General features: G+C 45.7%; 1 protein-coding gene across 1 annotated transcript in view; it reads right to left on the bottom strand.

Annotated features, from left to right (window-relative positions):
* The window catches only part of LOC120939757 (NACHT, LRR and PYD domains-containing protein 3-like), a 220,999-nt gene that overhangs the window by 82,692 nt on the left and 111,401 nt on the right, over positions 1 to 26,906 (bottom strand). The window contains exons 13-14 of the mRNA XM_040352092.1: positions 10,593 to 10,757; positions 7,916 to 8,080 (exon numbers count right to left, since the gene is read on the bottom strand). Of these exons, the coding sequence (XP_040208026.1) occupies positions 7,916 to 8,080; positions 10,593 to 10,757 (330 nt within the window). The remainder of the gene's footprint in view (positions 1 to 7,915; positions 8,081 to 10,592; positions 10,758 to 26,906) is intronic.

The following is a 26,906-nucleotide window of genomic DNA, read 5'->3' as shown; positions in this document are numbered from 1 at the left end:
CAGAGCGGCATATTCATTACTATGTGGGATGTCCCAAAGCAATGCTTTAATGAGGGGAGGGAGACATCTTCCCAAGACAACAGGATTTAATTTAGAGATATACTCAAATAATAATAATAAATCCAACTTAGTCGAGAAAAATTAAATTTAAATTTAAATTTTAACTCAAGGGTGCCCCCGATTCTGAGGGTCTTAAATCGCAGCCTGCAGCACCGCCTGCTCAAAGGCTGTATCAGCATTCCACGTCCACCTGGTAAAAATTTTTTAAACGTGTGGACTGAAGACCAGGTTGCCGCCTTGCAAACTTGAGCCATAGAGATCTGATGGTGTGCTGCCCAGGAGGCGCCCATGGCCCTGGTAGAATGAGTCTTTACTGACAAAGGAGGAGTCAACCTCTTCAAGCCGTAGGCCTGAGTGTTTAACTGTTTAATCCACCTCGAGATGGTGGATTTTGCAGCTGCCTGCCCTCTCTTGGGCCCATCTGGCAAAAGGAACAACACCTCTGTCTTTCAAATCTTCTCTGTAGCTTTAAGATAGGCCTTCATGGCCCTGACAATATCCAAGGTATGCAGCAACCCTTCCTTTCTGGAAGTAGGTTCAGGAAAGAAGGATGGTAATACCAAATCCTGGTTTAGATGACAGCTGGATATAACCTTTGGTAGGAAGGAAGGATGAGGGCGGAAAACGACCCTGTCCTTATGCAAAATAAGATATGGTTCCTTATAGGATAAGGTTGCCAGCTCCGATACTCTTCTGGCGGAAACTATGGCGACCAAAAATACTGACTTCCTTGTCAGTGAAACCAAAAGAATTTAAGCCAACAGCTCAAAATGTTGTTTCTGTACACTTGACAGAACACGATTTAAATCCCACGGACAAAGCGGGGATTTAACTGGAGGATTAATACGCAAGACCCCCCGCAAGCAGGTCTTAACCAGCGAGTGAGTGGCTCAAAAGGTTGTTTCTGTAAACTTGACAGAACCTGATTTTAATCCCACGGACAAAGCGGGGATTTAACTGGAGGATTAATACACAAGACCCCCTGCATGAAGGTCTTAACCAGCGAGTGGGTGGCCAGCGGCCGCTGAAACCACACTGACAAAGCTGACATCTGTCCTTTGATTGTGTTTAATGCCAGGCCTTTATCCACTCCTAGCTTAAACACTCGATCAATGGTATACTTGCGGGAAAGCCATTTCTTGGACTCACACCAGCCTACGTAGGTCTTCCAGATCCTGTAATAAATCACCCTGGAGACCGGCTTTCTAGCCCTGATCAGGGTAGAGGTTACCTGCCTAGACAGCCCTCTACCCCTGAGACTCAGGGATTCAGCCGCCAGGCCGTCAAATTTAGACGCCGTAATGCAGGGTGGAGGATCGGGCCTTGTGAGAGTAGGTCTGGTCGTAGAGGAAGCGTCCAAGGGTCTCCCACTGCCATCTTTAGGATTAGTGAGTACCATGCCCTCCTGGGCCATGCTGGAGCTACCAGGATGACTGGTTTGTGCTCCACCCTGATCCTGCGCAACAGGCGGGGTAGTAACTGTAGCGGGGGAAAGGCATACAGAAGTTTGAACTGATGCCAAGGGCACACCAACGCATCGGTTCCGCAGGCCATCGGATCCCTTGTCCGGGATATGAACCCGTCTAGTTTCTTGTTGAACCTTGATGCCATGATATCCACGTCTGGCACACCCCACTTCTGACAGATTGTCCGAAAGACCTGGGGATGTAAAGACCATTCCCCTGGCGACAGAGTTTGGCGACTTAGGAAGTCCGCCTGCAGGTTGTCCACTCCGGGAATGAATATTGCCGATATGCAGGGTACATAAGCTTCTGCCCATAAAAAAATTAAGCTCACTTCTCTTTGAGCGGCGCGACTCCTGGTTCCCCCTTGGTGGTTTATATATATGCCACAGCTGTGGCATTGTCTGATTGTATCCTCACCGGGGACCCCTGCAATTTGGTTGTCCAAGCCTCGAGGGCTAGCCGAGCAGCTCTGAGCTCCAGGATATTGATGGGCAGCTGCTTGTCCGCCTCTGCCCAAGTACCTTGGCGAGTGCTACCATCCAAGACCGCTCCCGAGTCTTTCAGGCTGGCATCTGTGGTCACTATCTTCCAGGCTATGGGGGAGAAAGATTTTCCCTTTAGCAGATTCTGAGGGTTTAACCACCAGCCCAGACTTTGCCGGACTCTTGATGATAGAGTTAAAGGAAACTCCAAGGCCTGGGCCTTCTTGTTCCAAGCTGTTAGAATGGCTGCCTGTAGGACGCGAGTATGGCTCTGTGCGTAAGGTACCGCCTCGAACGTGGCCACTAGCTTGCCTAGTAAACGCATACATAGGCGAACGGTTGGCTCTCTTTTGCTTAGAACCAATCGAATCAATTCTTTGATAGCTTTGACCTTTACCAGGGGCAAAAATACCTTCTGCTGAGCCGTGTCTAACCTCATGCCGAGATATTCCAACTGTTTTGAGGGTTGAAATGCTGATTTTTCTCGGTTTAGGATCCAACCGAACCTCTCCAGGTACTGAACCGTGAGGGCTACTGCTCGCTCCAAGCAAGGAGCCGAGTGATCTATGATTAAGAGGTCGTCCAAGTATGCTAGGACCGTGACCCCTTGGATTCTTAGATTGGCTAGAATTGGAGCCAGGACCTTCGTGAATAACCGGGGGGCCGTAGCCAGCCCGAAAGGGAGCGCCACAAATTGGAAGTGACGCTGGGCCAAAAAGCGTAAAAATCTTTGATGTGGCTGAAAGATCGGTATATGAAGGTAAGCGTCTTTTATGTCTATAGACGCCAGAAAGTCGTCCTTCTGGAGCGAGGCGGCTGCTGACCGAACGGATTCCATCCGAAATGACTGGACCTTTAGGTGAACGTTTAGACTCTTTAGGTCCAAAATGGGTCTGACATCGCCGTTGGGTTTTGGTATGACAAACAGATTGGAGTAGAAACCTAGCCCCTTCTCTTGGGCTGGTACCTCTACTATCACGCCCTGACGAAGCAGACGATCCAATGCCGCTAGTAGCAAGGCCTTTTTTGCTGGATCGTTCGGAACCCTTGATTCCTGGAAATGAGGCGGAGGAAACTTTTGAAACTCTAATCTGTAGCCTGTGGCCACAGATGACTGGACCCATTTGTCGGGGATGTTGGCTTCCCAAACCTCTGCAAAGAGACGAAGCCTTCCCCCCACTCGAGTGAGTGGGGGCGCCCCTTCATAAAGCAGACTTAGGGGCTGGCTTTGTTGGTTTGCGAAACCATGGCTTCTTGCCCCCAGGGGCCTGTCCCTGCGACTTATTGTTAAAGTTGGATCGCGCAGGAGGCCGTCGATACTGCCTGGAATTTGAGGTACTCGGCATAGGGGAAAGCTGCCTTTTAAAGGCGGGCCCCCGGAACTTCTTTTTTACTGGTAGAAGGGTACTTTTGCCACTTGAAATAGTCTGAATGTATTTATCCAGATCTTCTCCGAAGAGTCGCCCTCCATGGAAGGGGAACCCCGCCAGCAGTTTCTTGCATGGTGGTTCGGCCGCCCAGTTCTTTAACCATAAGAGCCTCCTCATATGCACCAAACATAGAGATAGACGAGACGCCTGTTGGATGGAGTCCTTTATAGCATCTACCGCAAAGCACAAAGCTCTGGGAATATCAGATAACTCCTCTGCCTGCTGGGCAGGAATGTCCTTAAGCATCTGTTTTGTCTGGTCCTTTAAAGCCTGACAGACCCCGATAGCAGCCACCGCTGGCTGTACCACTGCTCCTGCCGTAGCAAAGGAGGCTTTCAAAAGTGATTCTAAACGTTTATCCACCGGGTCTTTAAACATTTGTATGTTTTCCACCGGGCAAGTTAATGATTTATTCACACAGGAGATGGCTGCGTCCACGGCTGGGAGCGCCCATTTTTTGGCAAATTTCTCCTCCATAGGGTAGATAATAGAAAATCTTTTAGGCGGCAGAAAAATTCTGTCCGGCCGTACCCAATCCTGGAAGATTAAGTCCTCTAACAGAGGATGGACCGGAAAAACTGCGTTGCTCAAGGGCGCTTTTAAGGATCCCAAAGAGGAAACCTCCGGAAGCTGAGGCTCTGGTAAGGGCATCTTAAAGGCCGAACGGACCATGTCTGTCAAATACTGTATCCATAAACTCTCCGCTTGGGAGGCTGAAAATGGTTCCTCTACAGTAGATTCCTCAATGTCTGAACCCTCTAGGTTCTGGTCCAATTGATTCTCCTGATCTTCTAACTCCTCCGGGGAACGAACCTCATTATCCGAGGATACACCCTTAGGCGAAGGGGATCTAGTCCGCTTCTTGCCTGGCATGGATCTGGTGATCATAGCTGCCAATCTTTCCTCTAGCCCTCCTAGGGAGACGGCTAGCATCTCCTCTGTGATAAACACAGGGTTGGGTGGATCTGGGCCAGCCTCAGCACCAGACCCCCCTACTGGCTCAACCAAGGCACCCACCACTGGGTTGACAGGTGGGGAGAGTACCGGCATAGCTTGACTCGTATCCTCAGAATCCGAGGGGGAACCCTTTGGTTTTTTGACCCCTTTTGCCCCTTTTGATCCCGAGCCTTTGGGAGCCATGGTACAATACTGAGGTACCCCCATATACAACAACCAACTGTTGTAATCAGGAGATAATATATGTGGTTTAGGGAACAACAGTACTACTGATGACCAAAAACCTGGTGGGGAATCCAGTCAGTGCCTTTTTCCTTTTCCTTTTTTTTTTTTTTTCAAAAGAAAAATGTTTTTTTTTTTTTTTTTTTTTTTTCAATTATTATATATATATATTCTCTCTCTTTTTTTTTTTTTTTAAAGCACACTGTCCCCCACAGAAAAAATTGCTAGTATCCACCTGCTGCCATAAGGATTTTTTAGGCTGGACAAAATTAAGCTAGTTCTGAATTCCAGAACTGCAATACTCGCTTGCGCCACCGGGTGTCACTGTTCCTCAGCCGCAGCGCTGCCGCTCTGTGTCCTCCTTGTTCCAAGTCTCAGACTGAATGAGCTGTACATCACAGAGGAAGGGATGCCCCTTCCTCCTATGAACCTGACGTCCCCGCCCCCCCCTCCGAAATGGCGCGAAATTTTGCTATATTCTCGTGCGCGCGCACGCGCGCGCGCCCGCTATCGGGGGGGGCCATGCTGGAAGACACCAGGAGTCCTGCTATGCAGGGTACATGCTACAGCCCAGAGGAGAGCATTCTAAAGCATCCCTTTACCGGACACAGAGCGGCATAGACCTTCAGCTGCCTGCGGCCTGACACCCAGCCAGGTAGGAACTCTTGGTAGGTTAAGACCTAAGTTCTGGGAAATGTATAGGGCCATAGCCCTCCTTTACCCACCTAGCGCGCAGCCAGATGGTTACCTGCAAACAGACCAGGGAATCCAATATTTGGGGGGTAAAATACCCAGACCATCCTGTCTTTCTTAGACATAGTGGCCCCAACTGCCAATGCCAGAGCATACACAGGCTAACCTCCCCATAGATCCCTGGAGGGCCCGCTGTCGAACCAAGTCCCGCAGGCCCCCCCTCTTACCTGCTCCATGCCGCAGGACCTTGCACAGCAAGCGGTCCAATCTTCACCCATCTCCGTGGGTAGCGTACTAGACCTTCAGACCCTGGGGTCCTGGAAGGAACCCACTGTCCTGGACCTATACAGCACCCTGGCAAACAGGTTACTTTAGGCACTTTAACAAAAAAGGCTCCAAGTCCTGGGCCCAGGGTCCAGCTCTCTAAAGAGAGAAGCGTTATAGGCAAAACCCCCGGCTTGGGGGCCCGGGTACTGTCCACTTTGGCACTGAGGCACTTTGGACAGATCCGGTTAGCCTGCCTTGATCCCAAGGATGTGGAGGCAAAGCTATTCCATGACCAACACCTAAGACACTGGCGAAAAAACTGAGGTACTCCTCCTATGGGAGGGGGTTATATAGGGAGGGGACTTCCTGTTTGAGATTGCCAGTGTCCATCACCTGAAGGTACTCCATATAACCCACATAGTAATGAATATGCCGCTCTGTGTCCCGTGATGTACGATAAAGAAAAAAACTCTGCCTCGATGGGAGGCACCCGCCGACTGCATCCTTTTTGCTTTGGCATCTGTTATATAGCTGAGGGTGGGGCCACCCGGTGATATAAGCAAGTGACCCGCCCCCTTCGGACGTCATGTGACGTTTCCGTTTTTGGGGGGGCTTTTTGGGTCGTCGGACGCTGTGATGGAAAATATATTGACATTGCCGGACATTTTTTTATAATAAAGTCCCAAACTGTCTCCTGTCAGTTTTACTTTGACTCTTTTTTTTTTTGGCGCAGGGTTCCCCTTAATATCCGTACCAGACCTGAAGGGCTTGGTATGGGTTTTAGGGGGACCCCTGTGCCCTATTTATTTTTATTTTGGCTGCCATTTTATTTAATGATTTTTTATCTATATTCCTGGGATCAGCAATACATTGCAGCCACGAGCAGTTTTAAATGACATTTTTTCCTTTACAAATGTCCTTTTGCTGCTCTCATTCATTACACTATGTACGGCCACTATGTAAGCACCCTGCCTTTGGCCAATCATGGCTCTCACAGCAGAGCGCGCTGTGATTGGCCAAAGCATGCAGGTCAGGTGCATGCTTTGGCCAATCAGCAGCAGTCGATGCACTGCGATCTCGCAGTGCATTGACAGTCTCGCCGTTCATTATGGGGTGTTCCGCAAGCACTCAAATTTCCCGCAAATGCCCCACGATGTTCTAAATTCGGCGAATGGGCGAACATCGGCTCATGCCTAAGTGTGATGATCATCAGAATGAAGAGAATGAATATCATTAGCAGAGATACAGACAGCGATAGACAACTGACAGGAGTTCAAACCCATCACCACTCTATACAAAAAAAAACAAAAAAACACTTGGTCTAGAGATGTACTTTAATAGAATATAAGGTTTTCCTGAAGGCAGCACAAATGGGAGAAGTAACGAAGAATTGTGATCCAAACCGATCACTATATCATACATTAACCACTTGCCGACCAGCCATCGCATTATACGGCAGCAGGTTGGCTCCCCTGCGTAAATCGCCATAGCTGTACTGTGGCGGCTTTAAGGGGTAGGAGCCGATGCGTGTGCCCGGTGGCCGCAATGTCCGACGAGCACCCGCAATCTCTTGACAGAGCCAGAGCAGGGATTTGTGTGTGTGAACACACAATTCCCTATTCTGTCAGGGGAGTACAGGCAGATCATCTGTTCCTAGAATATAGGAACAGCGATCAGTCTCCTCCCCCCAGTCAGTCCCATCCCCCCACAGTTAGAACATACACTGAGGGAACACAATTAACCCCTTGATCGCCCCCTAGTGTTAACCCCTTCCCTGCCGGTGACATTTATACAGTAACAGTGGCTATTTTTAGCTCTGATCGCTGTGTAAACGTCAATGGTCCCAAAAAAGTGTGCAATCTGTCCGCTGCAATGTCGCAGTCCTGATAAAAATCCCGACATTACTAGTAAGTCAAGTCATAAATCTATCTCCTATTTTGTAGACGCTATAACTTTTGCGCAAACCAATCAATATTCGCTTATTGCGATTTTTTCACAAAAATATGTAAAAGAATACATATCGGCCTAAACTGAGAAATATTTTTTATTTTATGATATTTATTATAGCAAAAAGTAAAAAAATCGTGTTTTTTCAAAATGGGCGCTTCAAATACCAAAAGAAAGCTCTATTTGTGGGAAAAAAAGACGTCAATTTTGTTTGGGTACAACATCGCATGGCCGCGCAATTGTCAGTTAAAGCGACCCGGTGCCGTATCGCAAAAAAGGGCCTGAACAGGAAGGGGGCAAATTCTCCCGGGGCTCAAGAGGTTAATAATATTTTTATATGATTTGGGTGTAAAAACATACAAGAACTTAATTTTCAGTCTTTTTTACTCACAGTAATTCCTCTATCTGGCTTGTGGCCAGAGCTGTCATGAGGTCACCTAAATGAGGGCCCTTCAGATTGTTTTCAGAGAGATCCAGTTTCCTCAGGTTTTGGTTATTTCGTATTCCCAATGCCAGGTGGGTACAGGAACGGTCTGTTAGTTTATTATAAGTCAAACTGTAGAAGAAGAGAAGAATGATAACCAAAAATTACTTTAAAATAAACAAAAATCCCTAACAAGGGACCTCTCTTATTTGCTCCATTTTGGTCTGCTAAATACAGTTGTGCTCAAAAGCTTGCCACCCAATACACCGCCCCCCCCCCCCACCCCCAATTGAAGAATTGGTAATATACAGTATGTACCATTTTTAAAGAAAACATGAGTGAGCCATCAAAACCCATTTCTTGTATTAGTAGCCAGGAGCTGGCTAAATTGCCTGCGGCATCAGAGGATACTTTACAACATCTGCCACAGTGAGGCTGTTTCCCCTAGTGCTCGGCCTGGACTGTGCTTTGTCACATCCTGAATGCAGAGCGAGAGCTTAGAGAAGAGCGAAGGATCTTGGGACATGTAGTCCAGGGAGCCCAGATGGACAATGGGGACTGATCGCTGTGGACTACAAGTTCCAGCCGGCTGGAGAGAGAGAACAGAATGCTGGGAGAGCTGATAAATAGCCTGTTGGGGAGGAGTAGGGCTCTTGGGACCACACCTTACATCTGGACGCAGTGACCCGGACGTTAGAAGGAGTGCGAGACAGTGCTGTGGCCTAGGCTGCAAAGAGTCTCCGGCAGGCGAGTGTGGACGCATCTGTCATTGGCAGTCTCCAGTCAGCCTGGCAACAGTTGGGAGGTCATCATCTTCACCTGCATCACAGTTCCAGCTACGACGCTGAAGGGTGTGCGGCCAAGTACCCATGCCTGATCACAGCATCTGCAAGAACCTGCTTCAGGATCTTCCCACCGTTCCAAAGAGCCTGGTAATGCCTGGATTGGTGAGCGGGTGGAAGCTAACCCTCTTTATACCCAAAGACACTGCATGCAGACACCCTTACTGTGCCTTTCTCACTAAAGCCCTATAAGGAGAAATTAACAACCACTATTGCACTGTTTTGATGTCATTAACCAAAGATTACATTGGGCCCCTTTACTTGAGCTTGCTAAAGATACAAGACATCTGCAAGTCCAGGGGTGGAGATTTCTCTGCCTGAAAGGGTTAGTGAAGTTAAGACCGAAAACATTAGTCCGTCCACTAAAAGGGGGTTTTGGAGATTTGATCAGCTTCAACGATGAAGACCTACTACTACCTGAACCAGACTGCGCCCCTGAAGTTGGAGTTCCAATATCAGATGAGGAACTTCGTGAAAGTCACGCACACACACCTGACAATACTGAAATTGCAGATCTTCCCCTCCCTGAGTTTGATTCTGCTGATGCTTCATTGGAACCCTTTAATCCCATTGGTGCTGAGAACCTGGACATAGACTCTATTCCTGTGTCTGAAGATTTCTCACCCATAAGACTGAGGCAGAAAATAAACCCTCCTAAGAGACTTACTTATGACATTCTGGGAGAAAGCTCTGATGAATTGATTCCTACAATCCAGAGGCAGAACTCCATGCCAGATCCCACTCCCACCCATTGGGTAGGGGGTGATCTTGACTTGCCCTCTGACACCACTGGGTGGGCAGCGGCAATAGCCCTGGCCTGTAAGCAAACTGAAAATGTATATAAATGGCTCAAACAAAATCCAGTATGCAATTACTTGTTAAATCTAAGTTATGGTTGACGATTTTATCATTTCTGTGTCAGTTTTATTATTAACTACTGGTTAAATAGTACTTTGTGAAGTTCATAATTATTTGGAGGACCAAAGACTTCAGACTGGCTGAGGATGTAGCCAGGAGCTGGCTAAATTGCCTGCGGTGTCAGGGGACACTTTACAACATCTGCCACAGTGAGGCTGCTTCACCTAGTGCTCAGCCTGGACTCTGCTTTGTCACATCCTGAATGCAGAGTGAGTAAGAATTTACAAAAGAGCGGTGGATCATAGGGCATGTAGTCTAGGGGAGCCCAGGTTTACAATGGGGCCTGATTGTCGTGGACTACAAGTATGTAGCCGGCTGGAGGGAGAGAACAGAATGTTGGGGGAGGTGATAAATGGCCTGTGTTGGGGAGGAGTCGGGCTCTTGGGACCATGGCATTCATCTAGATGCAGTGGCCCGGGCGGTCAGAGGAGTGCGAGCCGATGCTGCGGCCTAGGCAGTGGGCAGACAGACCAATGTGTGTTCTGAGGGGCAGGACACAGGGAGAGACCAATGTGTGTGCTGGGGGCAGATAAAGGGAGAGACCAATGTGTGTGCTGGGGGCAGATACAGAGATAGACCAAAGTGTGTGCTGGGGCCAGGATACAGGGAGAGACCAATGTGTGTGCTGGGGCCAGGATACAGGGAGAGACCGATGTGTGTGCTGGGGGCAGGAAACGTGGAAAGATCAATGTGTGTGCTGGTGGCAGATACAGGGAAAGACCAATGTGTGTGCTGGGGCCAGTATACAGGGAGAGACCAATGTGTGTGCTGGGGGCAGGATACAGAGAAAAGACCAATGCGAAGTAGTAAATGTGCTACTTATGCTTTATTACTATGTTGCGTGTTGTCAATAAAGAAAAACCAATCAGTTGTGTTATACTCACAGTAATTCCTCTATCTGGCTTGTGGTCAGAGCTGTCATCAGATCACTGAAATGAGGACCCTTCAGATTGTTCTTATACAAGTTAAGCTTCCTCAGTGTCCGGTTATTTCTTATTCCAGATGCCAGGTGGATGCAGGAACTGTCTGTCAGTTTATTATCATACAAACTATAAAAAAAGAAAATAATAGAAAATAACTTGAATAAAATATTCTATCACATCCATGTGTAGCGATACCCCCGTAGGAGCTGCTGGATTAAATTTGGGCCTGCCGTTACCTCACTGTTCACCATCAGCACTAGGGATCCACATTGGAGAGTTGACCACAAATGTCTGCACCAAACACTTAGTCGCTTTTTCTAATGCTTTTATTAACAAACTTCAGATAGAGGGATGGAGGGTTAGGGGAGATTCAGATACCTTGCTTTGCGGATCACGGGTACTCTCTTGAATCCAGAGGACAAACAGTTTCCGCACTGGATCTAGCAACCCCCGGATAGGCCTCTCTCACTGACCTAACAGTCGGTGCGTCGCTCAGTCAAAGTCTCTGCCACAGACTTGATGGATATAGTAGAGTTGTTGTACAATCCTCTGCCACAGGACTGTTCAACCACACAACTTTTGCAAATAAAAAAAAAACAGCTACGCAGTACCAGTTTCTTTCAGCCATCTGGCGATACTGTGAGGCAGAACGGCCAGGATGCGTTGTCCAACTGGGTCTCCAGGCTCTTCCTGAGATACCAGCCTCTTTGCTCTGTCCTCTCTGAGAAAAGTCCTCCCCTGGTATCTCCAATTGCTCAGCTTCTCCCCACAGGCAAGACAGCACAGGACCACCCCAGGGCCTACTCTCAGTAATGAAGCCTCGGGCCAGCAGGCCCAGAGGCAGAAGAACTGCTACGGCATACCTTAGGCCACGAGGGCCATCCGGTCATAACTCCAGAAAAATGGTGTCTGTCCCTTAAGTGCTCTCTCCCAGAATGCTAAGCGACAGGAACACTGCCACTGGGTTGTTTCTGGGGAAAGAACACTCAATACATCCATCCATGTATTTCCAACCTTGACCTAAAATGACAGCGACACCCACGGTCAAGTGGAAAAATGCACAACACAGCTGAACTTGAACAGAAACCATCAATTTAACACAATCCCTCTGCGCTAACTACAGCTCAGATAACTCTAAATTTACATATAGCGCCTACTTAATAGGGGCAGGGCGCTACACATGTACCTTAACCCCTTAACGATCAAGGTAAAACAAACCTTCTTGAACGCAGTTTTGAAACTTTTGCACGTGGTAGTGAAACTGTCCATATCTTACAGGTATTACATATCTTTTCAACTACTCAGTGTATGCAGGTGAATTACAACTTGGCCTGTATTATTATCAAAAGAAAACCATCCCAAAATAGTAAAAAAAAAAATCAGTAAAAACACCTAAGTCAGACATGTTTAGACATGTGTTTAGACATGATCAGGTACATTTGTCATTATTGTATTTATTTATTTCATTGGCCAGAGTTGTATTTTATTCTGGCCATTGAAATTATTAAACATCCAAGTGCTAAATGTGCCTAAAGTTGGGGGGGCATTTAGACGCGTTTAGGTGCGTTTGGCGATTTCTATGCCCAAAAGCTCCTCTCCTGAACGCGATTATTCTACGTTCAGGAGGGGGGCTTTAACTGCCTCTAAACGCTGCTGCTCCTGAACTGCTCTAGAAGCCTATCTGCATGGACACATGGGCTTTTATTATAGGGGGCTTAATCAGAAAATGCCCAAAGCCCCAAAAAACATCAGTTAAGGAGCAGCAGTGTGCATGAACCCTAAATGTGTGCCAATACTTTGACCCACCACAAAAAAGCAAAAAGAACTGAAATGTTTTTGCCTGATAAATGGTGGGACTGAAGGTGTAATTGATCCTGCTGGTATCCACCGAAGGTATCTACAAGTTGAGCGGGTTTTGCTCTGAATCGGCTGCCCCGTGCTACGCCTTGCTTCCTGCTAGTCCTTGGGGTTAGGATTGATTTACTAAAGACAAAGAGGTTGACTTACTAAAGGCAAATAAACTGTGCAGTTGCTCCAGAGCTTAGTAAATTAGTAGAAGCTCTCCTGGTTTTTATCATCCAATCATGTGCAAGCAAAAATGCTTTTCTTATTTTCCTTGCATGTGATCGGGTATTCTTTGCTTTACCTCATTTATTAAGGTTTGGAAAAACTGCACTTGCTGAGTGCAACTATTGATTTGCCTTTAGTAAATCAACCCCAGAGTCAGAAGAGCTGTCTGAAATGGCACTCTTGTCTATATTCCTATAGCACACATTGCTAGAAAACAAGGCTCATTAATTGTGGGTGCTGAAGCAATCACCAGCTGGATCCTGGAAACAAAAAAAACTGTGTACATATTCGCCAGCACACCATGGATCTACAATCACCGTCTAAAGATTTTTATTGCAGAGAGATCATAAAGACAAGTGCAAGTGAAATGGCACTCTGACTGTCCTACATTATGAAAGCTTCATCTTCATACACAGACTTTGTATAGCAGCACAGCCGGGCATATGCTTCTTTCAGCTAAATATTGTCTGTGTACCATTTTTATTTTTTGCAAGGATACCATAGGCACACACTATAAAATAATTATTGTATATCTGTTGCAAGGAAATAATAGCTGAGTTTTGAACATAGTCTGTTTCCAGTCCCAACGGTCAAATAAGCCCCCTGCAGGAATGTAAGCTGATACACCCGACTCCGAAATGTCTGAGAAAAGTCTTTCATTAGCCCCTTGCCAGACAATAGAGAGGTGTGACCATCAACATAGGTGCAATGATGAAAGGATTAGCAATCTGTTGGAGATTATATGGACAATATCGCCCCCCAGAGGCTAGGTATAGCATGACAATCACGAACAATGGGCAATGGGAGGTAGTGTGAATGAGTAATGAGTGAGTTTTGTAAAAAGGAGTGTTTGAAAGAGAGCTCTCTCTATTCTCTTGGGAGCAAGCTTGCAGTGTGAGGTTGTGGTTCTGTTGTCTGAAGGCCTATGCTGAAACCACATGGACTAGGCCTCATGGAAGCCTGGTGGCCATCTTTGGGTCTAAGATATGTGGCCAAGGCCTACCTCTTTTTACATCGTGAGCTCAGCCAGGGAAGACCAAGTGTTGAGTATATTTTCTATCTTATTTGCCAGTATTGTTTGTTAGGCCATAGACATTTTCTGTTAGAATGTGATGTTCCTACTTTGAAGGAAATAAACATATGTTGAACTAGTAATGCTTCTGTCTTTTTATAACTAGCATTATAGCCATAAGCCTAATATACACTCTGGTCTTATATATTAGCAAACAAGGGTCATATATATAGTAATACAGATGCAATAGTTATATATATGCTATAAGTTACAGTAAAGGATAAATAGACACATATAGTTATTATTGCATGATTGTTACTTCAATATCCTACCTAAAACACACAGATACTGACACTTACACTATCCGCCCGAAATTAGAATTATCAAAGTGTAGCGCCCTTGTCCCTAGAATAGGGAAATAAACTTCTCCTTGTTGAATGCATAAAACTGACTGGTGCCCAGCTTCTTTCTTGTTCATCACCCACCATGCCTGCAAACCTGCACCCTGAGAATGTATATCAACCATACCTACCCCCAGTAGTCACCACTAGACTCCCGGAAAATCGGGGTAGGTGCTACAAAAGCCTCTTTGATAGAATCAGGTAGTGTAAAGATGTCAAAAGCAGTGTTAACACCTCCAGTAGCTTAGAGGTCAGATCCTTTTGGTATGTAGCATATAATTCTTTAATTGATCCTTTGCTAAACAGTGGGATAAAGCAGATATTGGCATCCAATAGTTGAGCTATACAGGATATTGTAGGTGTCAGAAAAGCAGAAAGCCTCCTATAGACCAAAAGGCGATGTTCTCTTGATAAAAGATGCTGGGATTTCATCCATCAGGAGATTTACTGGCAGGTTTATAGGTAATAAACACATCTCTGAATTAAAATTAGGGAAAGGAGTGCACAGTTCTTATAGAAGCATTGGGGGCAATATGGTCTGATAGTGGAGTCCCATTAAAAGGAGAAAAACAGCAGCAGGGAGAACATTCTGGGACAAATCACATGAACGGTATGCATTGGCAAGAGACACAGGTGTTGATTTACTAAAGGCAAATAGACTGTGTACTTTGCAAAGTGAGATTGCACTTTGCCAGTGCAGATGCTCCAGAGCTTAGTAAATGAGTTAAAGCTTCACTTTGCAAAGAATACCCAATCCCGTACAAGGAAAAAAAATAACAGCATTTTTGCTCGCACATGATTGGATGATGGAAGTCAGCAGAGCTTCTGCTCATTTACTAAGCTTTGGAGCAACTGCACTTGCAGGGTGCCACTGCACTTTGCAAAGTGCACAGTCTATTTGCGTTTAGTAAATCAACCCCACAGTCTGCTAGTGAATAATGTCATGGGCATGTCAAACGAGGTGTCAGGGTACAGGAAACATCAAGCAAGCAATACTGCTTTTGAGACACAGTGTAGTGGGTAAGGGGTGGAGTAGGGCATTGGGTAAGAAAAGTATTAAAGTACCTAGAGGAGCATTCATATCACCTAACCCCAGCTCTGTATCTCTGTTTATCCACTGGGTCACATCCTCAGAGAGATGAATAAATGTGTGTGATCTACATTCACTACACACAGCCTAGCTGGGCACATTATGGAATTTTGTATGTGAATATTATGCAGGCAATTTCTAGCTTGTTGGTGCCAGATTTTTGCTGAAAAATCTGCAAGCACTGCTACTGTATCCTCACAGAGTGCTATATTGCATTTTCCTCTCTTGAGTCTACAGATCACACCTCATTTTCTTCTCGAGTCTCAGGATCACACCTTAGTCTTAATAGTTAAGTATATTCGCAAAAAAACTGTATGGTGTAGGTCCAGCAGATGGTAGCTTTAAGGCCATGGGACATGTTTGATTTAACGCAAAGGCAAGAGAGACATGGCCATGGCCACAAGTGTTGATAAGGAGGCCAATAAATTGGAGGTTATTGCAGCACATTCTGTTTTACAGATCATCCTGTTCATGCATTATAGTCTGGAGCTGTCGATGCACATGTCAAGAGAGAGATTAAACTGCTCCAGGTGATGAACTGAGAGTGACGCCCTCCTCAATGTGCAAGTAGCAGGTGCTGGCTCAGCACATGATAATGAAAAAGCAAATCCAGAGGCTAGGTCTATGGTTTTCATATCTCTACACACTGTATATAGTGTACCAAATATATTTTGCAGTGTACTTTATTTTTACCTCGGTATGCTTCTAATGGACTGACCCACGTAAAGGGAATGTTTAATATTTTCTTTTGAGGCATTGTATTTCTGCATTGTTTATGCTGTATTGTACCTCATTTTATTTTCAATAAAAATCGTTTAAAACTAAAAAAAAAAAAAAAAAAGAAAAAGCAAAATCTGGACAGCCGCACTCCAATAAAAAGCCTTTATTGTAAAATCATCAACATTCATGTAACAGCAGAAGCAGGGAAGATACTGACGCGTTTCACACCATCATCGGTGCTTTGTCATAGCCAAGTGACCATACATGTTGTTGGCAAATATATACTGATGTAAAATATATCACATGATAAACTTAATTGTGTTTAATTGGACATGTTAGTAGACCCGTTGTAATGACAGGAGTTGGTCTTCCATGTGGAACTGAAGTATGTTAGAGCCCTGCTAGATAATGGATACATATCTGTGTTAACCTTCTTAACCACTTCAACACCGGCCCATTGTCATTTGACGTCCACAGATGGGATCTCCCATCCTGGGTGGACGTCAAATGACGTCCTGGGCTTTGCGGGTGAATATCTGAATGATGCCTGCAGCCAGAGGCATCATCCAGATATCGTCTTGTTCAGCCAGCGATTCTGCACGACATAAGAACGATCATAGCGGCGGTTCCACCGCTTGATCGTTCTTACAGGCGGCGGGAGGGGACATCCCCCCCTCCCGCCGCCATCCGGTGCTTCTCCGGGCTCTCCCGTGCCTTCGGGGGCCCGGAGAACGAATCGTCCGGTGTCGGCAGGAAGCATAGAGATGACTGGTGACCAGATGGTCACCAGTCATCTCTATGACCGCCGGAGGACCCGGGCGCGATGTGATGACGTCACGCCCGGGTCCCTGTAAGTAAACAAAGCCGCGATTGCGGCTGTAAGCAACTATTCATGAGATCAGTGAATTTTTTTTTTACCGATCTCATGGTTTCCAGCCTGGAGGAGAGATGTGGGGTCTTATTGACCCCGCATCTCTCCATAAAGAGGACCTGTCACACACATTTCCTATTACAAGGGATGTTTACATTCCTTGGAATAGGAATAAAAGTGAAAACATTTTTTTGAAAAAAAGTGTAAAAAAAAAAAAGTCAAAAAATAAATAAAAGATTAAAAAATAAAATTAAAACGCCCCTGTCCCCGGTAGCGTGCAGATGCGAACGCACACGTAAGTCCCGCCGACATATGTAAACAATGTTTAAACCACATATGTGAGGTATCGCCGCGTGCGTTAGAGTGCCAGCAACAAATCTAGCACTAGATCTCCTCTGTAAATCTAAACTGATAACCTGTAAAAATAAATTAAAGCGTTGCCTATGGAGATTTTTAAGTACCAAAGTTTCCAAGAGTGTGTGCATTATTAAAGCGTGACATGTTAGGTATTCATTTACTCGGTGTAACATAATCTTTCACATAATACAAAAAAATTGGGCTAACTTTACTGGTTTGTTATTTTTTTAATTCATGAAACAATTTTTTTTCCAAAAAAACAGTGTTTGAAAAATTATTGCGCAAATACCGTGCAAGATAAAACGTTACAATGACCGTCGTTTTATTCCCTAGGGTGTCTGCTAAAAAAAACATATATAATGTTTGGGGGTTCTGCGTAATTTTCTAGCAAAAGAATGATGATTTTTACATGTAGGAGAGAAGTGCCAGAATAGGGCCGGTATGGAGGTGGTATAAAAGCCCGGTATTGAAGTGGTTAATCTTAGAGGTCAGTGTCTTTTGGAAGTTTGAAATTGCTTTGAGGACTCTGTGTTGAATGCAGCCTGGTTGGACGTAGGAGAAGATGGTTTGCCGACTTAGGCCCAGATTCTCAAAGGGCTTACGATGGCGCAGCGCCATGTACGCCGTCGTAAGTCCTAATCTGGGCCGTCGTATCTATGCGACTGATTCTTAGAATCAGTTACGCATAGATATCCATTAGATCCGACAGGCGTAAGTCTCTTACGCCGTCGGATCTTAACCACTTAACAACCGCCCTATAGACGAAATACGTCTACAAGGCGGTTGCTTAACTCTGGGAGGGCGTCAATGTACGTCCTCCCAAAATCACGCTCCCGCGCGCCCTGTGGGGTGCGCACACGGGAATCTCCGGACCCGGCTGATCACGGATCGCGGTAAATCGCCGCTGATAGCGGCGGTTTACCACGTGATCGCTCCGTCCAATGACGGAGCGATCACTAGTAAACAAACCGGCGTCATGTGATGACGCCGGTTCCTCCCTCTCCTCTCCTCTCTACAGTGTGAGAGAGGAGAGGGGAGAGAGCGGAAGCAGCAGCAGCTGCTGCTGCTGCTGCGGGCTGGATCTGTGACACATGCAGTCACAGATCCAGCCATCCATCCCTCCCTGTGCAATACTCTGCAATGCCCCCATACTCTGCAATGCCCCCATACTCTGCAATGCCCTCATACTCTGCAATGCCCCCATACTCTGCAATGCCCCCATACTCTGCAATGCCCCCATACTCTGCAATGCCCCCATACTCTGCAATGCCCCCATACTCTGCAATGCCCCCATACTCTGCAATGCCCCAAAATACTCTGCAATGCCCCGCAATACTCCGCAATGCCCCGCAATACTCCGCAATGCCCCGCAATACTCCGCAATACCCCACATTCCCCCACAATACCCCGCAATACCCCGCAATACCCTGCAATACCCCACAATACTCCGCAATACCCCACAATACTGCAACGTCGTCTATGGGGATTTTTAAGTAGCCAAGTTTGGAGCCATTCCACGAGCGTGTGCAATTTTGAAGGGTGACATGTTGGGTATCTATTTACTCGGCGTAACTTCATCTTTCACATTTATGCAAAAGAATGAAGAAAAAATACTAAATTTGCCAAATTTTATAACAGAAACAAAGAATTTTTTTTTTTTTTTTACAGAATTTTCAGTCTTTTTTCTCTTATAGCGCAAAAATAAAAAACCCAACGGTGATTAAATACCACCAAAAGAAGGCTCTATTTGTGTGAAAAAAAGGACGAAAATTTCATTTGGGTACAATGTTGTATGAGTAATTGTCATTCAAATTGTGAGAGCACAGAAAGCTGAAAATTGGTCTGGTTATTAAGTGGGTTTACGTGCCCAGTGGTCAAGTGGTTAAATGCAATTTTTTTTTGTCCGCTCGGTGGCGTTTCCGTCGTTTTCCCCGTCGAGTATGCAAATTAGCTAGATACGCGAATTCCCGAACGTACGCGCGGCCGACGCAGTAAAGTTACGACGTTTGCGTTAGGCTTGTCCCGGCGTAAAGTTGCCCCTGGGTATATGAGGCGCAACCAATGTTAAGTATGGCCGTCATTCCCGCGTCGAAATTTGAAAAGTTACGTCGTTTGGGCAAGTCGTCCGTGAATGGGGCTGGACGCCATTTACGTTCACGTCGAAACCAATGACGTCCTTGCAACGTCATTTGGAGCAATGCACCCTGGGATATTTTACGGACGGCGCATGCGCAGTTCGTTCGACGTGGGAACGCGCTTCATTTAAATGCTACACGCCCCCTACCTGCCGAATTTGAATTCCGCCGGGTGATTTATGTTACGCCGCCGCAACTTTACACGCAAGTGCTTTGTGAATAAAGCACTTGCCTGAAAAACCTGTGACGGCGTAACGTAAATCAGATACGTTACGCCCGCCCAGTTTTACTCCGATCTACAAGAATCTGGGCCTTAGTGAATCTTCTTTCGCAGGCCCAACAATGCCTCTGTCCTGTTGATGATATTTTTCACATCCAAAGTCCTTTTTGGTGGAAGACAACTTGAGTATCTACAGCCGTGGCCAAAAGTTTTAAGAATGACTGACAGAAATATAAATTTTCACAAAGTCTGCTGCCTCAGTTTTTATGATGGCAATTTGCATATACTCCAGAATGTTATGAACAGTAATCAGATGAATTGCAATTAATTGCAAAGTCCCTCTTTGCCATGAAAATAACTTAATCCCATGAAAAAAACATTTCCACCACATTTGTGAAGAAGGCTTTAGGGGGCCCAAGAAAGGCCAGCAAGCACCAGGACCGTCTCCGACAACTGATTCAGCTTCGGGATCGGGGCACCACCAGTGCAGAGCTTGCTCGGGAAGATTTTGGAGGATGGCCTGGTGTCAAGAAGGGCAGCAAATAAGCCACTCCCCTCTCGGAAAACATCAGGGACAGACTGATGTTCTGCAAAAGGTACAGAGATTGGACTGCTGAGGACTGGGGTTGTGACGGGAGGGCCCGTGGAACCCAGAATCCCTTGAAAAGGTTGGGAAACCCGTGTTTCAGCTCCCCATGCACCTCTTATGTCTAAGTCACCCTGTGCCATTCTGGCACAGGGTGACTGAGAAAATATATCTTGGATTACTTAAAATGGGACAGTGATATTTATCCACAATATCTCCCAGGATATATGTAAAGACTATTCTTGGTTTGTTTGATTCTGAATGCAACATCCTAGCTGAGAGAGCTGATCACATTGGCCTCTGTACAATGTAGGAGACAGGCCGACTACTGCTGGAGCTCCTTCTATTGCGTGGAGGTGTCCTGTGTTTATACTTATGATAAAGTATAATCTACTGTGTGAAGCTCGGTGACAACAAGATTAATCATAACAATGACCAGAAGGGCATGGAGTCACATCGGCTGCTTTAAGGGATTAGTTAATTAGCTCATGTTAATTCGGTTTCTGGTTACAGGTGTATTTTTAGAGTAATATGAGCAGGAGGTAGGAACCTCCTCCTCAACTGTATATAAGACTTGTATTTTGGTTCTAATAAACAGTCCATGTTCAGCAATCAAACGAATATCGTCTTGTTTGTAGTTGTCAGCGGTTGGAATATCTGAGATCTATATTCAGACTGGGAGGAAACGTTATATGACGAAAGCACTTAAGCTGAGTGTGCAACGTTTTGTTACAGGGGTAAAGTCATTTTCTCTGATGAATCCCCTTACCGATTGGGGCATCCGGAAACAAACTTGTCCGGAGAAGAAAAGGTGAGCGCTACCATCAGTCCTGTGTCATGCCAACAGTAAACCATCCTAAGATCATTCATGTGTGGGATTGCCTCTCAGCCAAAGAAGCGGGCTCACTCACAATTTTGCCTAAGAACACTGCCGTGAATAAAGAATGGTACAAAAACATCCTCCAGAAAAACAACTCCCAACCATCCATGAACAGTTTGATGAGGAACAACGCCTTTTCCAGCATGATGGAGCTCCTTGCCATAAGGCAAAAGTGATAACTAAGTGGTTTGGGGAACAAAACATCTACATGTTGGGTGCATGGCCAGGAAACTCCCCAGACCTTAATCCCATTAAGAACTTGTGGTCAATCCTCAAGAGGCGGGTGAACAAAAAAAAAACACAAATTCTGACAAACTGCGAGCATTGATTATGCAAAAATGGGGGGGGGCGGCCATCAGTCAGGATCTGACCCAGAAGTTGGTTTACCTAAAATCAACAGCTGGATTCCTGAACCACAAACCCAGGGACAATATGGTCAGTTTGAGGCCAGAGACTGATATGCTAGTTTGAGGCTTCACTTTCTCCTGCTGGAGTAAATGAATATTCTTACCACCAGTGAAGTCCTTTATGAGGTTGTCTTGCAAAGCACCAAAGAGATGTTCACTATTAAAGGCATGTTCAGTGCGTGTTTACATTAACATTTCAGCTAAATTGCTCTTCTTATGGGCCGTACACACGACCGAACATGTCTGCTGAAACTGGTCCGCGGACCAGTTTCAGCAGACATGTTCGGTCGTGTGTAGGCTCGAGCGGACAGGATTCCAGCATACATTTGCCCGCCGGGACTTTTTCCGGACTTGTTTTAAAACAGCCCGCTGGAATCCTGTCCGCTCGGACATGTTCGGTCGTCTGTACAGACCTACCGTACATGTCCGAGCGCCCGCCATCCCTCGCATGCGTCGAATGACTTTGACGCATGCGTGGAAGCATTGAACTGGCAGGGCCGCCCGCGTCATCGTCGCGGCGACGGCGCGGCCACGCCCCGCGTATTGTTTACGCACGGATTTCTGTATGATGGTGAGTACAGCCACCATACAGAAATCCCCGGGCAGACATGTACGGTGAAAACGGTCCGGCGAACCGGTTTCATCGTACATGTTTGGTAGTCTGTACACGGCCTTATATGCACAAGATAGAGTCTGAGGACGCACATGGTCTGAGTAGTACATGCATAATTTACATAGTAAGTCCATCCTATGTGTGTGATTATATGTCAGTATTACATTGTATATCCCTGTATGTTGTGGTTGCTCAGGTTCTTATCTAAAAGATTTTTGAAACTATCGATGCCCCCCGCTGATAGCACCGCCTGTGGAAGGGAATTCCACATCCTTGCCATTCTTAGAGTAAAGAACCCTCTATGCAGTTTAAGGTTAAATCTCTTTTCTTTTCTAATTTTAATGAGTGGCCACGTGTCTTGTTAAACTCCCTTGCGTGAAAAAGTTTTATTCCTATTGTGGGGTCACCAGTACGGTATTTGTACATTGGAATCATATCCCCTCTCAAGCGTCTCTTCTCCAGAGACAATAAGTTCAGTGCTCGCAACCTTTCCTCATAACTAATATCCTCCACACTCTTTATTAGCTTTTGTTGCCCTTCTTTGTACTCGCTCCATTTCCAAGTACATCCTTCCTGAGGACTGGTGCTCAAAACTGGACAGCATACTCCAGGTGCGGCCGGACCAGAGTCTTGAAGAGCGAGAGAATTATCATCCCCTTTTTAATGCCAATATTCCTTTTGCTTTGTTAGCAGCAGCTTGGCATTGCATGCCATTGCTGAGCCTGTCATTCCCATCCTAGATTCCCCCAGAGGTTCTCCCCCCAGTGAGTAGATTGCATTCATATTTTTGCCACCCAAATGCATTATTTTAAATGTTTCTACATTAAACCTCATTTGCCATGTAGTTGCCCACCCCATTAATTTGTTCAGATCTTCTTGCAAGGTTTCCACATCCTACGGAGAAATGATTGCCCTGCTTAGCTTAGTATCGTCCTCAAATACAGAGATTAAACTGCCTACCCCATCCTCCGGGTCATTTATGTACAAATTAAATAGGATTGGTCCCAGCACAGTAACCCTAGGTGACCCCACTTTCCGCCCCTGACCATTACGAGTACTCCCCATTTATCACCACCCTCCCCAGTTTTCAATCCATGTACTCACGCTATGGTCCATGCCAACGGACCTTACTTTGTACAGTAAACGTCTATGGGGAACTGTGTCAAATGCTTTTGCAAAATCCAGATACACCACGTCTACGGGCCTTCCTTTATCTAGATACACCACATCTACGGACCTTCCTTTATCTAGATACACCACGTCTACGGGCCTTCCTTTATCTAGATGGCAACTAACCTCCTCATAGAAGGTTAAAGCGGGGGTTCACCCTATAAAAAAAAAAAAAAATAAAAAATTTCTTCTAGCATAAAATTCGGCATAGTAGCGCGAGCTACAGTATGCCTGTCTTAATTTTTTTTATCCCCGTACTCACAGTGTAATCGTACATAGAAGAATCCGACTGCCCACGGGGAATGGGCGTTCCAATCGAGACGGAAGGTGATTGACGGCCAGCTCTGGCGCGTCACGCTTCTCCGGAAATAGCCGAAATAGGCTTGGCTCTTCACGGCGCCTGCGCATAGTCTGTGCGCAGGCGCCGTGAAGAGCCGAGACCTACTCCGGCTGTCTTCGGGGAGAGTGACGTGCCAGAGCCGGCCGTCAATCACCCTCCCTCTTGAAAGGAACGCCCATTCCCCGCGGGCAGTCGGAATCTTCTATGTACGATTACACTTTGAGTACGGGGTTAAAAAAATGAAGACAGGCATACTGTAGCTCGCGCTACTATGCCGAATTTTATGCTAAAAAGTTGTTCTGCAGGGTGAAACACCGCTTTAATAGATTGGTTTGGCAATAACGATTCTTCATGAATAATGCTAATAACTGCTAATGATATCGTTCTCATTACTAAAATGTTGTATATAGTCCCCTATCATCCCCTCCAAGAGCTTACATACTATTGATGTTAGGCAAACTGGTCTGTAATTCCCAGGGATGTATTTTGGGCCCTTTTTAAATATTGGTGCTACATAGTTTTTTAGGAGAAAAAAACCCTAGGAGAAGAATAAATTCAATACCTCCATCATCTACCCATCCTTTGTAACCAGATGTCCTTTCTCATTCTTTATAGGGCCAATGTGGTCTGTTCTCCCTTTTTTGCTGTTTACAAACTTAAAGAATTTCTTGGGATTTTTTTTGCTCTCCTCCGCTATGTGTCTTTCGTGTTCCATCTTAGCCACCCTAATTGCACCCTTACATTTCTTGTTGCATTCTTTATAAAGTCTGAATGCTAATGATGATCCCTCAACCTTCTTTTTTTTTTAAGGCCTTCCTCTTTGCTTTTATATACATTTTTACATTGAAGTTGTGAAATGTATTACCCAATAGGATGCATTGTCTAATGCCCTTATTTAATATGCTCTTAAAGCAAATCCATCTCTCCGTGTTCTTTGTTCCTAAGATTTTATCCCAATTTATGCCTTCTAGCAAGCTTTGTAGTTTAGGGAAGTTGGCTCTTTTTAAATTCAGTGTCTTTGTATTACCTTTATGTTTCCTATTTGTGTGATTTATACTGAAGCCAATTGACCTGTGATCGCTGTTTCCTAAATTGCCCGGTATTTCCACATCCGTGATCAGGTCTAAGGTATTTAACTACCAGAGATCCGCTTCCACATACTTTTGGCTGCACTGTTCAGGTGCCATTTTGTGCTAATTTTGATAACTGGAATTATGAAATTGGAAAACCATACCTTTGGCCCCTTTTGTGGCCCATGTTTTGGTACCCTCCTTCTGGCTGTGGGGTGGCAATAGCTTTTATCGGGTGACCATAGGCACATTGATTTCAAGTGGTATAACTTCCTGATGAAACTCACCGGGAAACACATTGAAGAAACTACCTACTAACACCTATACAAATCATTCTTTGTAATCAAGTTATTGGACACTTGTAACTAACAACTGTATACACTGGATTACATGTCATGTGCTGGCAATAGGTATTCTGCATTCTTTTTGGACAATGGCTTGGTTTTTAGCCCCACAACAAGACTGAATAGGATCTCAAGATTGCACTGATAACACCCCACCCCCTCCCCCTTAGAATGAGCACTCCATGAATTGAACACAGGCAGATTTGCTCATCCTAACTTTTGTATATTGCTGAGCACCTGTGCCAAGCCACCATAATTTATTACAATTTAATCACCACTCTGCTTACATGCAACGGGTACATCTCTCACCTGTGGACATTAGTGCTTTCCATGCAAGGAGAACATATTGTATATGCAATGTCAAGGGCAAAAAATGGTAATGTAGACTGTTCATTTTCTCTGACTATGGTGAAGGTCTGTTGTCTGACTCGGTATGCTTTGTTTGTGTGTGTAGTTTATTTGTGTGCATTATCTCTGTACCTGCTCTATGTGTGTCTACTCTGACTGTGATCGCTCCCTGACTTCATGCATCTCCCTGACTCTTTGCATTGCTGTGTGCATTTGCTTTGGTTACATGTGTGGGACGGGGCCTACATGTCCATTAGATGGGGGATTCTTCATAAACATGCTCACTAATCCTCAGGATCAGGCAGGGCCATGGTCATGCAAGAATCAGTATTAAGGCAGCACACCGGGTTTAGAAATGAGCCGTTACACTGTACACTTTATCTTCCTAAATGTAGCATTTTGAGGGGGACACTGCACAGCCTGTGTCCCACTCCACTGGCCCAACTGGCACTGAGCGCATGGAAAAGTTAATGCACCTGTAGGCAGGTGCAGTCTATTTTCTCCACTGTAGGCAGCGGCATTACAGTTGAAGGGGAAGTCAAGAGGAACTTGGTTTCCTGGGTCACTGGGGAAGCTATCTGATTGGATGTTGCCTCCCCACGTGACTCTGCCAGTCATCTTGTATCAGGCAGAGCCTATTTAAGGCACTGGCTTCCTGGCTTAGTGTGCATTTTTGTGTGTGGGTAGTGTAGGGACAGGTCACCCATCTGACAGGGACAGTGATTAGCTGCAAGGAGAGGTTCCAGATTGGTAGGGAGAAGTATAGGGACACAACATCCTTCCTGGAGACCTCCCCATTAGGGTACAGAACAGCCAGGCCACATTCCACCCTTCAAGGCAGATGTTGTTGGCACATCTAAGGCCTGCTCTGCCATACACCGCTGATACACTCTGTGAAAGTTCCCAGTTGGGCACCTTCCCTCCAGGCTTGTTGTGAATTATTGAACTCTGACATTAATACAAGATCTGTTCTTTGCAACCGGACTCTGAGTGTTTACTGCTCGCTGCACCTCCCCAGACACCTTTGCTGAACATTTAGTAGTACAGTCTAATGGCACTGCACACAGAGAACAAAGGTCAACCCTAAATAACTAAAGTAGGCTGCCAGGTTTATACCTTTCCCAAGGTAAATAAACTCTTTCAGTGCAAGTCCATTGCTAGTAGTTTCCTGGCTCCAGGGAAAATCCCAGCAGGGTGACAAAGAAGGGGGCCACATGCTCCATCAGGAAAACATGGTGCAGCAGTTCTTCCTCTGTATTACCATTGTATAAGACAACCCAGCCCTGAGCCCTCCCCTTATATTTGTAGCTTACAAACAGGGGGCAGGACCCGAAAAGACCCAGGAGAGAACTGGGACATAGTTGACCCCTTCCCATTATAGGCAGCCTGAACTAACTGCATAGCTACATAGTGTAATTAATACAACAGCAGAAATACATTTAATGGTACCCTGTAAGCACCTGCTTGCACATGCATTTGCTCAGATTGCATGTGTGCCATGATTAAGCATGTTCTGTCTGTGTCTGTTCTAACTGCATGTACCTGCTCTGACTTTGTGTGTGCTGTGACTGGGCATGTTTTGTCTGTGTGCGCCCTAAATGCATGTGTTAACCCCAAGTGTTGAGTGTGATGGTGGCCCAC

Source organism: Rana temporaria, chromosome 5 (assembly GCF_905171775.1).
Source record: "Rana temporaria chromosome 5, aRanTem1.1, whole genome shotgun sequence".
Taxonomy (NCBI): domain Eukaryota; kingdom Metazoa; phylum Chordata; class Amphibia; order Anura; family Ranidae; genus Rana; species Rana temporaria.
This window is presented reverse-complemented; position numbering and strand designations above follow the sequence as displayed.